The sequence below is a fragment of the Schistosoma mansoni genome (assembly GCF_000237925.1).
Source record: "Schistosoma mansoni, WGS project CABG00000000 data, supercontig 0126, strain Puerto Rico, whole genome shotgun sequence".
NCBI lineage: Eukaryota > Metazoa > Platyhelminthes > Trematoda > Strigeidida > Schistosomatidae > Schistosoma > Schistosoma mansoni.
Window position 1 is genome coordinate 639,034 of NW_017386035.1, and position 15,756 is coordinate 654,789.

Consider the following 15,756-nt stretch of genomic DNA (forward strand, 5'->3'; position numbering starts at 1 on the left):
GCTAGGTCATCTGCGAAGTCCAAATCATCCATTTTGTAAACTAGATAATAATAATAATAATAATAATAATAAATGTTACTACTAATAGTAGTTATACTCATTTTTACTAAATATCTTATAGTTGATCACAGTGAAGAATTTCAAGCATCGAAATACGCAAAACTACTTCAAAATTCTCATTTTATAAGCACTTAATTTGTAAATATTCAAAGATGTTTGAAAAAAATTTTAAACAGTGATTAGCTGACAGTTATATTCATCCCAAAATATCGCTTTCCTAGTGCTTAATATATTTGATGCCTGTATTCCATAAAAATCGCTCTTCGTTTATCGAAAGAACAGAGGAGGAAGGAAATGTAGGAATCATCATGATGTTACTGTTTAAATTTCTCATCAATCAAATTTGCAATAGATTTTAAATATGTTATGAAAATGCATAATTACACGCAATTGCCAGACATAATTAATTAAAACACATCTAAAACGAAGCAATTTATGATAATAAACTCATGTTTAGAAAAGTAGTAATCCAGAAGTTTGAACAGGCCTCTCAATTGTGTTCTGAATTTAGTTCTACATTAATTATTTTTGATAGGTTATTCATTTTAGGATGTCAAATTAAGTGAAATATCTTCCAGTTAAAAGTTCAGCGTTTTTGTTTGCATACTTGAGTCGCACTTCTTTTAAGTTTGTAAATGATATTTTCCATAAATTCACAAGTTTTGTGTATTACAGTTTTTGGTATTTCATGAAAATTGTGTGGATTTTACTTTACAGATTCAGTTGACGAACTATCTTAGGACTATGTATATACTCAGTTGTGATTCATAGATATACATCTCAGATTGTGTTCCATCTGCTTTTTTCTAAATGATTAATCAAGTCGTATACTGTTACTTTTAAAACATAATTGTGGGATTTTATTGTGATTTTTCGATACGGATAAGGCTAAACAGAAGCCATAAATCCATAAAATGTAGAAAATTAGTATCATTTTGTTTCGGCTATTGTTCTTGATTTATTCATAGTCTTCATAGTCTCTTACATGCATCACGTACAAGGGTTCATAGTAGTTCTTCAGTTCTGATAAAAGATTTATAGACGTGCTCTTGACGGTTTACAACCATTCTCTAGACTTCTTTACGAATTCTCGTTAGTTGAAAGTTGGTAATTACCGAGTGTTTTTTTACGTACCAGTCGTGAAAATTTTCATTCTTTGATCATAAATGTAATTCTTCAACTTTGAGCTCTGATTTTATAATCGCTCTTGTAGTCAATAGAAATCTGACCCACCTATTTACGTTATGCTGATTACTGCATATTGGTCAATAGTAAGATGACAGATACTCGTTTCATCTTATTAGATAAATCTATCATCATCCCCTACTGAAGAGTATCGATTCCATTGAAGTTCATCGCCTTTAATATCAAAAAGGTTATTTTATATATATTCTTAAATTTTAAACAACAACTTTAGGTAGGTTTAGATGCTTTATGAGGATATTCATCCATATTCAAACGAATAGTTTGACAGATATTTAGTGCCGAGTATGTAGAAGACATTATTTGTGAGAAAATATATTTTAAATAACCTGAGCGATTGAACTTTAAATAATAATAATAATTTCATCGGGCAAACTTTCCTGGACTTCTTCAGGGTAATGATCAAAGAATATGTTTTCTTTGATAGTTTTCATTTTTGTCATTAGCTTGAAGAAGTTCAAATAGAGATTTGCTGGATGAAACGTTGGAATTATTTAAATTTTAATTGCTGAGATTATTTCAAATATAATTTTCGTAAATAAAGTATAAACACTGTTATTTCGGTGTGTGACCTTTTATTGGTGTTGTTTTATTAGACGGTAGGACAACCGCCTATTTGATCAAATCACTTTTTTACATTAAGATAAATAAACGACAGAATAAGGATTACATAAATAAAAGAAGTAATTGGTTAATAATTGGAAATTAATCAGAATAAAAGATGTCAGAAGTTATGATCCTTTAGTTTTGTGCTCATCAACTTTGTAGTGGATTTCTTAAAATTTTAGTAGGAAGTTCTAACTTATAGAATAAATCAGTTACTCATATGCAACGTAAAACCTAGGAAATATATGCATCTATTCAAGTCTTCACCCCATATCAGCACACTGAGATGAATTTATCATGATAAAGTTCAGAATAGTAGAAGTACGAACAGTATTCATAGTAGTAGAAACCATCAGGCATAGACAATATGGTTTGTGAAAAAAAAAAGAATTTACCGAACAAAAGCCTGCCAGCAGGGTTCGATTCAACAGCCAATGATTTCATTGATAGATTTCACATCTTTGATTGGTCATTATTTTCTTCATTCAAAATAGGGAATAAGATGATATCTCACTGATTACATTAAACGTGGTTCGTGCTAAAATGAGAATTGGATTTCAAAACATTAATTATAGGATTATGTGGTTGCTGTGCAAGGCCTATGGGTTTCTAATTCGACTCCCTATTATAGAGTAGATTTACAACTTGGTCAAGAGGTATCTGATAATACCAAGATTTTTACACAGTTTAATCAGGCGCTTTTAAACTAGTAGTTTTATACATTTATTTAATCAAATAAATGTATTGCTTGATTCAGTTGATAAAGACGATTGAGAGATTGGCAATAATAAGGCTGCTAAATCACTTTGATTATCTTATCATATGTGCGGAATTTTTCAATATGTAGGATATTGTCTTCGAATAATTTGAATAAGTTTTCCCGGAGACTTGTTTAATTTGAAATTAGTTTTCACCTGTCCACTGTTTCTTGGTTTCACGATACAATTGTCTTGTTGATAACAGTTTTCTGATAAATATCATATTTTAACAGCTGAACTCACGAGTCGATTTGAGCTAGACTATCATTGAAAACCTAAAAGCACTGGAAGGCTGTTTTGTCCTAGTATGGGACTTCTCAGCAGCGCGCATTCACGATCCTGCACGTGGGACTTGAACTCAGGACCTTCAGTCTCGTTCGCGAACGATTAATCTCCAGACCACTGAGCAGGCATCCAACGGTGTAAATGTATAGCTTCAATCGTGGATGAGCGCTACTGAGGAGTCCCATACTAGGGCAGAACGGTCGTTCAGTGCTTCCACGTCTTCAATTGTGGTCTAGCTTAGATCGACTTGTGAATTCAACTGTTAAAATACTACAATCTACACAAATCCCCATACTGAAAATATTATATTGTCAAGTATCTATCGCTTGTCTATTTTATTTGCAGTTTGTCTCTAATCTTTTGTTATAAATGGCTATGTGATGGTATTTCCTCAATTACAAAAGAATCAAGAACATATAGATCTTTAGATATCTACTTTTTAATTAAAAAGCCTTCATGCATCACCCCTTATATTTATGTGTCACATTTTAAAAATTATTTTTTATGTATTCCGTTCTTATATTTACTTAATAAAATAATAGCCGGTCAATTTCCATTTGGACCATCATCAGTTAAAGATGTTAATCTAATGAATGGTGGAAGTAGTCCTGTGAAATTGAATGGATTGAACAATATTGCTGCATCCCACACACCATATATAAAATCAGATTTACAAATTCATCGAGAAAATCCACTGAGTAGTTGTAATTATCAGAAAGGTGGAGGATCAGATATTCACGGTAATTTTAGTGTTGGCCCTGGTCGATCGGCTATTTTAGCTGGTTTAAACAATGATTCGGACCAAGTAATGGGAATTGTAAATATAGCAAAACCTTTAGACATTCTTCTACGCAATCATCATCATCCATTGGACGATTCGAAATCACCAATAAATCACAATAACAATAATATTCGTCCACGTACAAAACGGAAGAAATTAAACAAAGCAACTGATAGTGATGGTTCAGGGGAATATGTTGGAGTTCATCAAACGTCTTTATCATCGCATAAATCTATAGGTATTCGTGATGATTTTGCACCTGGACCAGATTGTTGTCTCACGGGACATTTAGGTTTACCAGAAGTGGTACGTAGAGCTAATGTAGACTTAAACACATCTACAATTTGGCCTGAATCTACTATCAGTCATGTAATAGATCATATGAAGTGAGTGAATCGTTTGTTAATCTGTATGTTTTATGTCGACTTGTTAATTGTTGTTTATGAATATGTGTATATTTACATATTGGGTTTATCCAGTAATCCGTGTTGTGCTGTCAAACTTTTCTGTCCTGGACTAGTTATTTCGAAAAAGCTATCCTTGTGACCTTTAACCGTTAGACTGCTGTTAGTTTTTTCTAAGATCAAATGAAATACTTGAACTTTGATTTTATTATTCTTGTTAGCACTTATCACGAAATATCAGTTACCTGGAGTAAATTTACATTTCTTCAAAGTTTAGTTCGTTAAGGTAGATTCTGTTTTTTTTAAAGACATTCTGGCACTTAACTGTGAAATACTATTATACATTTGTTGATTAATATGTTTTCTATAAATACTTGTGTTTGTTTTTTTACGAGACAGTGCGTCTTAACTACGTATTTCGATTAAATGATTCAATTTTCTCCTTACGATCTGTTATAGTGTTTTATTGTCTTAATGTTTTGCATTGTGTATGTACAAATATATCACAGTTAGACGAGTTGAAAGCTATTCCATGATTTCGATCTAATCAGCTGAGTACGATCATTTAATGCTTACATAATAGATTGTCCTGGTCGAGTTAGCTTTATACATAAATTTATATTAAATTGTTGAGATGAATTTTTATGTAAATTCCAGTCCATACATCAAGCTCAATATCTTATTTAGATTTTTTCCAGAAAGGTTTAGGCAGTTACTTTGTCACAATAAACATAGGACATGGTATAGATAATTGTCACTCCTGGTTGTAACATCACATCAGTGTATCGAAATAAATAGAAAAGTAATCAGCATAATAGTGACAGTATTAGTATTAATATAAATAACCAAACAGAGAGAATTCGTGAAAATATGAGATTGTTTTAAAACTCAAGATATGCTAAGAGTTAAGAAACCTATACATCTTCATTCCAATAAAGAAAGATTACAAATTTTTTCTTTGTTGTTGAATCTCGATAAAATTTAAAGTTGTTTCATGAATATATTGAACCCATAATCAAACAAGGTATAATTCAGTAAATCTAATGGTAATCAGAGAATAATGAATAAAACCAGCATAATACAATAGCTGTTAGCAAAATGAAGAAAAAAATGAACAGTTCAACTGAAAGGTTGATAAAAGAAAGTAATACAGATTAGCTGTTATGCAACTTGTCAGAGAGTGAAGTGACAATAATCGGCCTCATGATCTCTTGTTTACAATTTAAACTAAAAAGTCAATAATTTATTTTATCATTGTCAAGTAGTAGAAATTTAAATGAAGTGTTCTCAGCTTGCTATAGTTTAATTGATCAGATCATATTGTTTTAAGAGATTGTAACAGCAATGTACTTTCAATGTAGCGCTTATTATTATTACTATTATTATTGTCATTACTATTATTTCAGACGTAACCGCAGGTTTGTTTCTGTCTTATTTTTTGATATGTTCTCTTTCCAATATATTTTTCATAACTCCCTTCTTATAGCCATGGTGGCTTCTTCGTGTTTAAAAAGCTCTCTTACTTAATGAATAAATTCATAAGTAGATTTTTTAAAGAACGCATACTTATTATTATTTATTTTAAATATCGTATATTTTGTTTGGCTAATTACTATATAATAATTTCCGTTGAATAATTTTATTTACCATGTATAACTAGTTAAAGTCTGGAATAAATTTTATTTAACTTATAATTTTTCAAGTAGATACTTAACGCTTTATTTTTATGCTGCATTCTGAACTATATTTTATTTGTAATTTTTTTTCTAAAATATTTCTGTTTACATATTTATTGGATGATTAGTTCGATATATATGTCCTTATGTTTTGATTCGGAGTAATGGACTTTAATCTGATGTGAGTTGATGTTGGTGATTTAGTAATATAGTTATTCGCAACTGTATAACGTAGTTACTTGTCTTTTTTAAATCAACTTACGAACTAGTATATTATAAAAGGTAATTCTTAATTGGCTAATGTTCAACTAAGCATCTCATCTTTGATAATTTGTTGGTTGTTTTGATGTAAGCTGTTGCATTTTCATCTTTTAGTTCATAATATGATATTTAATTAGTATGTTTTCATAATAATAAATTCCTATTCTATAAAGTATTTCGCTTATCACTCATGTACTGTCAAACCACATTAGTTATTTAATTTTATCTGCTAGACTACTTTCAAGTATTTGAAAGTAGTATGATTCACATCTAGTCAAAAGCCTTTAGTTTTCATCTATAGTCATTTTTTTGGTGAGGGGATAGGTATGCTTTGTTGCGTACAATCGAGATTTGATTATTTCTATATTTAACGGTTAACATGACAGCATATGCAAGCTATTGCTTAATATTTCTTACTTATTTTACGGCTATCAATATATTGGCCAAGTTAATCAGTGTATATATACCATTGCATAACAATAACTGTTGTTAATGGTTTCTTTATTTTATAAATATTTCCGAAATGCATTTTACTCAACACATTACCGTTTTTTCCACCTGTCCTTCTGTTCATTAAAAATGTTTTCTGAAGATTTTTTATCCATTCATAAACAGTCAGTTAGTCACAACGTAGAACGTAGAAATGTATATCGGTTCAAGTTGTTATACCCAATTAGCACAGAGAGATGAAATTGTCAGGCCAAATCCCAGGATAGTAGAGTTAGCTACAGTATTATTGGTAATAGGAAAAGTTGAGCATAGGAAATACAACTGGAAAAGAAAATACAAATGAGCGAAATAAAAACAAATATGTTGTGAGGAATTTAGAATCTCAGAATTCGGTGGGAGACTAAGAATGGATGCATCTGCGCCATTGCAAACGATTTTGAGACATGTCACGCAAGTCTCTAACCATTTGTTACGATAATCACACAGACATTAACCAAGTAGTCTTCACCTATCGATATGGCTCAATCCAACAGTCCATGACTTCATGGACTAATATCGTATTTTTGTTTGGCCGCCCATAGCTTTCTTCCAGACTAATTCTTCACTACACAACATCGCCTGTTAAGGTAGGCGGTTGTTGGGGGTACGTAACACATGTCATAACTACCTCATTTGATAAAGATTTACCGCTTTTTCAATAGATTTTCAATTCTTACCCAGCATCCTATTCCCAATCCAGGCTCTGCTTTCTCAGTGGTCCTAAAATACTCAAGCAATCCTTTAAAGACATCTATCATCGACTACTAGTAACCCAATAATATTCTCTATTCTTAATGCTCATGTTTCACACCCATAAAGTAGGACGGAGCAAACTGATGTGCATTAAGCTCGCCCTTTGGTTAGAAGACGGACATCTCACCTACGTCACGAGTGATGCAAGTTGGCAAAAGTCAATCAAGCCTTCTGAATCCGTGTCGAGATTTCACCAGACACCAGACCATCTGGACTCATGAAACTCATAATAAATGGAGCGATCGATACGTCCAATTACTTTAATCCCTATCATTAATTCAGGCGATGACGCATGCCAATTCAGAAACACAATTTTACATTTGGAGGGAGAGAATCACATTCCACATATGCTTGCATTGTTGCTAAAGGTGGTCAGATGACTGCATTTTGTTAGTGTCTTCATCAAACAACTATATCATCTAGGTATTGTAAGTCAGCAAGTGAATCTCCTGGTAGAAGATCAACTACTGAAGTCAGACGATGAGCGTTGTTTCTAAAAGCATATTTAACTATGGAAAAATTAAATGACAGTAGGGAAGTGGTCAACGTTGACGAACACCACTTGAAGTAGTCAATTCTGATGACAGTTCACTATTAGCTTTGGCCCAACCAGTATTTTACGAGTAGAGACCCTGTACAAGCTTAATATGCTTCTTTGGTACTCCTTTCAATGACAAACACTACCACAGAATCTCGCAATCAACAAATCCGAACGCCTCCTTAAATTCAAGAAAAATACAACCATTATTGGATGTCGAAAGGTATGTTTATGTTCCAGAATCTGCCGAAGGGTGAGTATTTGGTCTGTACATCCAGGTCCATGTATGAAACTAGTTTGTTTTTTCTCGAGTTTACTCTTCACGCGTTCTGGTTAGACATCTGATTATTAATGAGGCCAATATTTTAGGCACTGTATTAGTGAAATTGATTCTTCTGTGACTGTCACAGGGGGATTTATGCCATTTCTTGTAAACTGAGACGATCGGCAACCGAGACCAGTCAGATGGGATTACGTTCAGTTCCCAGATTTTAGCTAAGATTTCAGTTAATCTAACTGCTAAAACTGGAACACAATCCTTAAAAATCTCAGGTGTTAGACCACCAAGCCCTATTGCTCACCCTTGCTTGAGATTACTTATAGCCTTTTCAACCTCACTGAGAGTTGGAGGACTTACATCAGTTAACCATTCAGGTTGGTTGAAGATAATAGGTAACTGAAGTGTGGCTGAATGCCGGTTGCACTGTTCCCTGAAATGTTTTGTCCATCGACCCAATCTCTTGGATTGAAAGTGAACAGTAATCCCGTCTCCTTCCGAGATAGTTTCAATAACAGCAGTATTTTTAATACCCATTTCCATGTTAAGTCTGAGCAGTTGTCTACTGTTACCTTTCGCTACACACCACTGCTCATGATCATTACGTAGGCTCCTTCTATCAACCTGCGTTTAAGCTGCCTCCGCTCCTCCTCGTGTTCTGATGCAGATGGAACTAGTTTCCGGGTATCTATCAGTTCAGTAGACGCCGCTGAAATCCACTGATTCTTCCTAACCTTTTGTTTTAAGTTACTAGTAGATGTCACTGCTCTTTCCACAACCTTTTGGATATCACACTTAAGCTACCTTGGGGTCGGTATCATTTTTATGGTTGACCAGTACCTCTAATTGTTCCAGAAGTATATTCTTAACTTTTTCATCATTAAGTTGGATTCTAAGGGGTTTTCTTGATGTGGCTTTTCCACGTCCACTAAGACGTAGACAAATACGTGCTTGAACTATAGCATGATCCGAGTCTAAACATGTGCTCCAGAATGAGCGACAGTCTTCAATCGAGCCTCTCAAACAATGACTGGTGGCAATGGGGTCTATTTGAATCCATCATTGAGTCGGTTTGAGGGATCACCGTGTCTGAAGACATTTTCTTCTATGATTAAATTTGGTGCTTACTAGAAATAAACGGTTATCCGAGCACAGATGCAACGGACGGTCGCCATTATCTGTTCATTGAGCTGCCACACTGTAATATCTGCCTAAATGCCTTTCGGTTTGGTTTAGTCTACTTACTTGAGCAATGAAATCACCTGCCACTATTACTACATCAGAGCGCTTAGCTTTTTGAAGGTTGCAAAGCTTCCTATTAGAACCATTGATAAATTTTTCCGAGCTGCAATCAGTAAGAGCGTAGGCAGAGACGACGAAAAGGCAATGTCGTGTGCCCTATCTTTTCTAGTCCTTACTCTTCCGTTTAGTTAGACATTGCACAAGAGACATGGTAGTACCTAAAATTACATGTGTTCCAGTCATTATAACTCGACTGAGTCATCATAGTGGGCAAGCTTGCTTGTTACCTCCCGTGGAGGGGTATAGGCCGCCCACTAGTATTCTCCAGTTCTCGAAGCAGTGTGTTCTTTGGCCTCGCTATTTTCTGTTTTCCCTTAGAATTCCAGGTTAACGCTTGCTTCTGGTGCAGTTTGGCGATTTCTTCAATGTATGTCCTATCCACTTCCAGCATCTCTTCCTAATTTTCTCCTCAGTATAAAGCTAGTTTGTTCTCTCCCACAGTAGTCTGTCGCTGTTGGCATCCGGCCAACAGATATTGAGTATTTTGCGTAGATAATTGTTTATAAATACTTGTACCTTTTTGATGATGGTTGTGGTAATTGTCGAAGTCTCATCTCCGTACAGTAGAACTGTCTCGACGTTTGTATCGAAGATTCTGACTTTAATGTTGGTTGACAGTTGTTTTGAGTTCTATATGTTATCCAATAGTAGAAGTGCTGTTCTTTATTTGCCAATCCTCGCCTTTACATCTGCATCAGATCCTCCTTGTTCATCGATAATTTTGTCCAGGTACGTGAAAGTTTTCACCCCTTACAGAGTTTCTCCATCAAGTGTGATTGGGTTGGCGTTTTCCTTGTTGTATCTGAGGGTGTTGCTTCTTCCCTTGTGTACGTTGAGGCCTACTGCTGCAGAGGCTTCTGCTACACTGAATGCTTCCACCTGCATATGTTCGTGTGTATGGGATAGAAGAGTTAGGTTGTCCTCAAAATCCAAATCGTTTAGTTGTATGCAAGCTGTCCATTGTATTCTGTGCTTACCCTCACATGTCAAGGTCTCCATAATCCAGTCAACTACCAGGAGAAAGAGAAATAGTGAAGAGTGAGCAGTCATGTCTGACTCTGGTCCTCACTTGGAATGCGTCTACGAGCTGTCCTCCATGCATGACTATGCAGTGTAGTCCATCGTATGAATTCTGGACAGTGTTGGCGATCTTCTCTGGTGCACCATAGAGTCGAAGAAGGCTCCACAAATTCTTCCTATCCACATTGTCAAATGCTTTCTCATAGTCAAGGAAGTTGATGTTATAGTGACGAATTACATTCAATTGGTTGCTCAACGATGATCCGTAGTTTCTTGTTTTGGTCTGCGCACGACCGATCCTTACGGAATCTGGTCTGTTGATCTCGAAGTTTGGTGTCTACTGAATCTTTCATCCGCTTCAGTAACACTATTTAAAACTTTTCCTGGTACCAACATTAGTGTGATGCCTCTGTAGTTTGCATATTTTCTCAGATCTCCTTTCTTTGGGATTTTGATGAGATAGAGCATGTTTGCAGTTACTTCTATGTCTGACTTTAGTGCTTCAGCTGGTATGCTGTCAGGTCTTACGGCTTTCTCACTCTTGATTTGTTTTATATATATAAGCAGCTATTTTCATGTTAAAAGACAACATATTTTTTTAAGTTTAATCACCAATTATATTTTATTTCTTTCATGAATTATTTCGTGAAGCGTTTCATACAATTATACTTTAATTTTAAATTTGCCATCATATTGACATTGGTATATATATATATATATCAAGCTTCCAGGGATAAAGAGGTGACAATTATTACTGATAAATTAATCGTCATTCATATGTTATTATCACCTTAATTGTTGTTTTATTTCTCCATCATCTCTCTCACACACATTTTTTTTAACTCATAATCGCTAAGAAAGGAAACAATCCGGATTCAATTGTGTATGTTTGTTTACTTTCCTTTCTTCCGCTCGTCCCACATCTTTTCTATTATTTTCCAAAAAAGTTAAAAGGATGTCCTTGGGTTTTGAGTTCACCAACTAGGATGAATAAGGAAACTGATTAACAATTATTCATTTAATAAATGCTTTATCACATCTCATCAGCCCTTGTGGTCTGGTATGTGACGAAATCTCAGCACGGATACAGAAGGCTCGTCTAGCTTTCGCCAACTTGCGTCATTTATGGCGTAGGCGAGATATCCGTCTAGCAACCAAAGGACGGGTTTACTGTGCAGCAGTTCGCTCCGTCCTACTCTATGGCAGTGAAACATGGCCAATAAGAGTAGAGGATATTCGTAGGCTACTAGTGTTCGATCATAGGTGTCTTCGAAGCATTGCTCGTATATCCTGGGACCACCGGGTAAGTAATGCAGTTGTTAGGAAACGAGTACTAGGTAGGGATGGCAAAGCGATTGATGAAGTAGTGAAACTTCATCAGTTGAGATGGCTGGGACATGTGTTACGTATGCCCGACCACCGACTGCCCCGACGTGCAATGTTTCATGGTGTAGGAGTAGGTTGGAAGAAAGCTAGGGGTGGCCAGACCAAAACGTGGCACAAATCAATGAAGTCACTGACAAGTGGACTGGGCCATGTTGGTAGGTGTAGACTACCTGGTTGGGATTCGCGAGATGACAGCAACCGATGGTTAGAGACCTTGAATGACATGGCTCAAAATCGTTTGCAATGGCGAAGGTGCATCCACTCTTTGTGTTCTCCCAAGTTCTAATCTTCTAAATTCCTCATGTCTTTATCTTTTTCTCTTTCCAAATTTATTTCACTGTACTATACTCCTTCAATAATTTCTTGAAACCCCTAATCTTTTGGATTTCTGATTATACTCCTACTACTTCTACCACTATGGGATTTGAATCGACAACTGCATCTCTGTGCTAATGTGGTATGGCAACTCGAACTGATGTACGTACGTACGAAGTTCTACGTTGTGACTGACTGACTTATCACATAGTAATAGTAAATTCATGAAAAATATTGGTTTGAGGGTTAGTTCCCTGGGTTCTAATAACATTATGATTAGTGGAGTTCAGTCGTGTTTAGTGTAAAATAGTTACCCACCATTGGTAATGAAAGATGATTGTACAATACGCGATCTCGTTGCATTCAGAGGTTTAAACCATTAGATACCGATCAAGTAGTCTAAATGTTGAACGCTCATCTCGAAAACCAACCGCCCTCATTTCGATCCCTGATGGCTCAGTCCTGAATGCACACTAATGTAAACACTCCCATACTAGGACGAAACAGTTATCTATTACTTCTTAGTTCTCATTAGTTATCTAACTTACGTCAGCTCGTGATGTGAACTTGAAAAAAAACCCAGTTTTATACTCATTCTGTTGATAAATTTAAAATTACTCTGCTCTTTTGTTCATTTTAACAATAACATTGTATAGGTTCAATGATACACATGAAATTACATGACAAAATGTGTAATACAATGAGTTTTACTCAATCTAGTGAATACATTCCCATAATCCTTTTTTTCTAATTAAATGTATCAAAATAGGTTATAGAAGGTAGATAGAAAAGTGATTCAATATTATTATTATCAAGCTGTACATCTTTATTGATTTCTCTTTACACCATAACCTAATAATAAAATCTTTTTATTACATCATTATGTTTATATGTTGTTCATGTTGTTTCATGTAATTAAACCGTAAAATTTTGATTGTATAGCTTGATCATTTATCGTTAAAAGATTATATAGCTAAATTCGATGTTTCAATTGGTTAAATGGGAATTTCAAATGTATTTAGCAGCCTAAACATAAAAACATTCGAAATTTATTTGTTTATATCAATTTCAGTTTTGAATTGTGTACAGTATTGGTAAATAATATGCAGAGAGACTATGTATGACATATAACATAATGGAATTATGGTAACCATAGTATCACAAAGTTTAAATAAAAATCTGGTGATTGATTGGGATTTATTTTTATTGAAATAAAAATTTATACTTCGTTCGTATTATAGATTCTAAAAAATTAATCACAATTTAAAAGTTATTTTATTCTCGATCGTAGTCTTTCTGTTCTGTAAAAATCATATACACTGTACACATTTGTTGATGTTTAGCCAAGGTTGCATCTAAACAAGTAGCTGTTAGATACGAATTGTGTGATTGAGGTTCATTCGATTATTTTAGCCAGTGGTCAGAGGCGTTAGACTTAGAATCATTCTTAATAGCACAGATGCCTTCACTTTTTATCTTTTCCCACATATTAATTCTTAAAATTATGTTTGAATTTCTTGCTCTGTTAGTTCACTCTTTCTTTACGAATTATGTTGTCCACACCTAATGGTCTCTACTACCACTGACACTGTACTTCTACTACTGTTATAACGGTCCGTTTTTATATTCACACGAATGAGACGTTAATTTACCTTAAACGAATATCTACACCATATTCCCTCCCAGTGTCTACTCTACAGGAATTCAACACAACTCAGATCAAGAACACGTAATCAGCCTGACTAGAATGTAAATATATTTCCACACCGAAACCGACACAATCCAACAACAAATGGACAATCAATAAATAATAAGGATAGGGGAATATATAACTCATCTGACACCTGTCAGACCATCTACATGCCTGACTAGGCAGACAACCAATCGTTATCATTCTCGCCCACACATCAAGTACTCTGAAATTTGTCTTGATAATTTCATCTCAATGTACCAATATGAAGTGGAGACTTGACCCGATGCTGATGTATGGTACGTTCTGCATTGTTCGTGACTGATTAACTGACTTAAAAAAAACCTGTATTTTGATTACTGTCAGACTGTTAATCAGTTAATCATTACATTACAACCTGCTAACTAAACTGTGGAGTACAGTCCGATACATTTAGTATACATACTTTCAAACGGTTGATGATCTCAACTAGCCAGAAAGAGAGCGTTTTAAAAAAGCTGAGCGGGAAGAGATATTGTTAAATATTAAAAGTAATATTGGCAAGTCATGTGTATTTACAAGCATACAAATTAATCCTGATAGGAAAGTGTTTCTGAATAATTGACCTATGCACTATAGCTCACTCACACTTAAATTTGACTAAGCGCACAATCTTGACTCATCATCACATATTTTGTTTGTTTTATTCAACTTATCAAGCTTTTCTTCATTCAGCATTGCTTTAACACTGATCAGTTTACAATTTTAATAAAATACAATGGTTTTATGGTTAAGTTCTTACATTAACATCACTCCACCAAGTGAATTTCCGAATGCAGACTTGTGTGTTTCATTTTTTTAACGTCAATACGGTTACGCCATTCTTTTCACTACTCTACTTTGTGGTTGAAAATGTTACACAACCCAACAGCGCGACTATAAACTATTAATATGCACTACATAATAAACACGTGCTAGTAAAAAATTATTGAAAATTTATATCTGGATGGCTCATACATTTACACATTGTTTTCAGCTGCTTTGTTAAAATACACTATATTTTCTGTTTATCAACCACATGCAACATAATTGAACATATTTCACCAAGTAGGTCTATCTATGAATCCAAATCACCTACTTTCACTCCATTCATACAGGTGCTAGTGAACAGTCACCTTGTGAACTTCACTATGCAATCCATCTATAATTTCATATTGAAGTATTATACCTTATCAGCTTTTTATCATTGGTAAATATTTTCATACTTCATCGGATATTAATGCTAATAATTGAAAAATTGATTTATCTTCAATTGTTACTTGGCGTTATTCATTGTTTAATAGTGAATTTCAGTAGTTTTCATGTAATATTCAAATTTTGCATAAATGAAAGTGGAGAAATTCATTAAATTAGTGTAGCTTAAAAACTAAATACTTTTTTCCTTTGAGGGACACTTTCTTTTTAGATGTAGGCGAATATTATTGCCTGGGTATAATAGACTCGTTTTCATGAACATTACTTGACAATTATGATCTACTTTTTAGGAAATGTTTATAATTAATTTCCAGCAAAATTAAATGTTTTAGTGAATGTGTTACTGATACTTTTCGTAATGTATTCACTTGTCTTTGTTAAACTTTCTATGTTCGGACGTTTCATAGCTGCAATACTGAAAGGGTGACCTTGAAATATTGTACTTACGATGTTGTGTGCTAAGAAGCTTAAACTTTTTTCAATGTATCATATTGCCTATAGCTAAGCAGTAAATGTCCATGCAGTAGACTATTTCCAAACTAATATGAGATCCTTGTTCTGTCCTCGAAACATACATTTGACATAAACTAAGTATTAGATATCATTAAGTAAGTAAACAACTTGTATAATATCAATTATAACCATGGCTGTGCAAATCAAAGTATCTTGTGTTATTTTTCATGGTCAACTTTTAGTGCTCCTGTTATTTAATTAATTCG

At 34.2% G+C, this 15,756-nt stretch overlaps 1 protein-coding gene across 1 annotated transcript in view; it reads left to right on the forward strand.

Moving 5' to 3' along the window:
* Positions 1-15,756, forward strand: part of Smp_130440 (hypothetical protein) — a gene marked incomplete at its 5' end in the record, with an annotated part of 114,414 nt that overhangs the window by 90,911 nt on the left and 7,747 nt on the right. Inside the window, one exon of the mRNA XM_018790086.1 lies at positions 3,455-4,079. Coding sequence (XP_018646394.1) covers positions 3,455-4,079 — 625 coding nt within the window. The remainder of the gene's footprint in view (positions 1-3,454; positions 4,080-15,756) is intronic.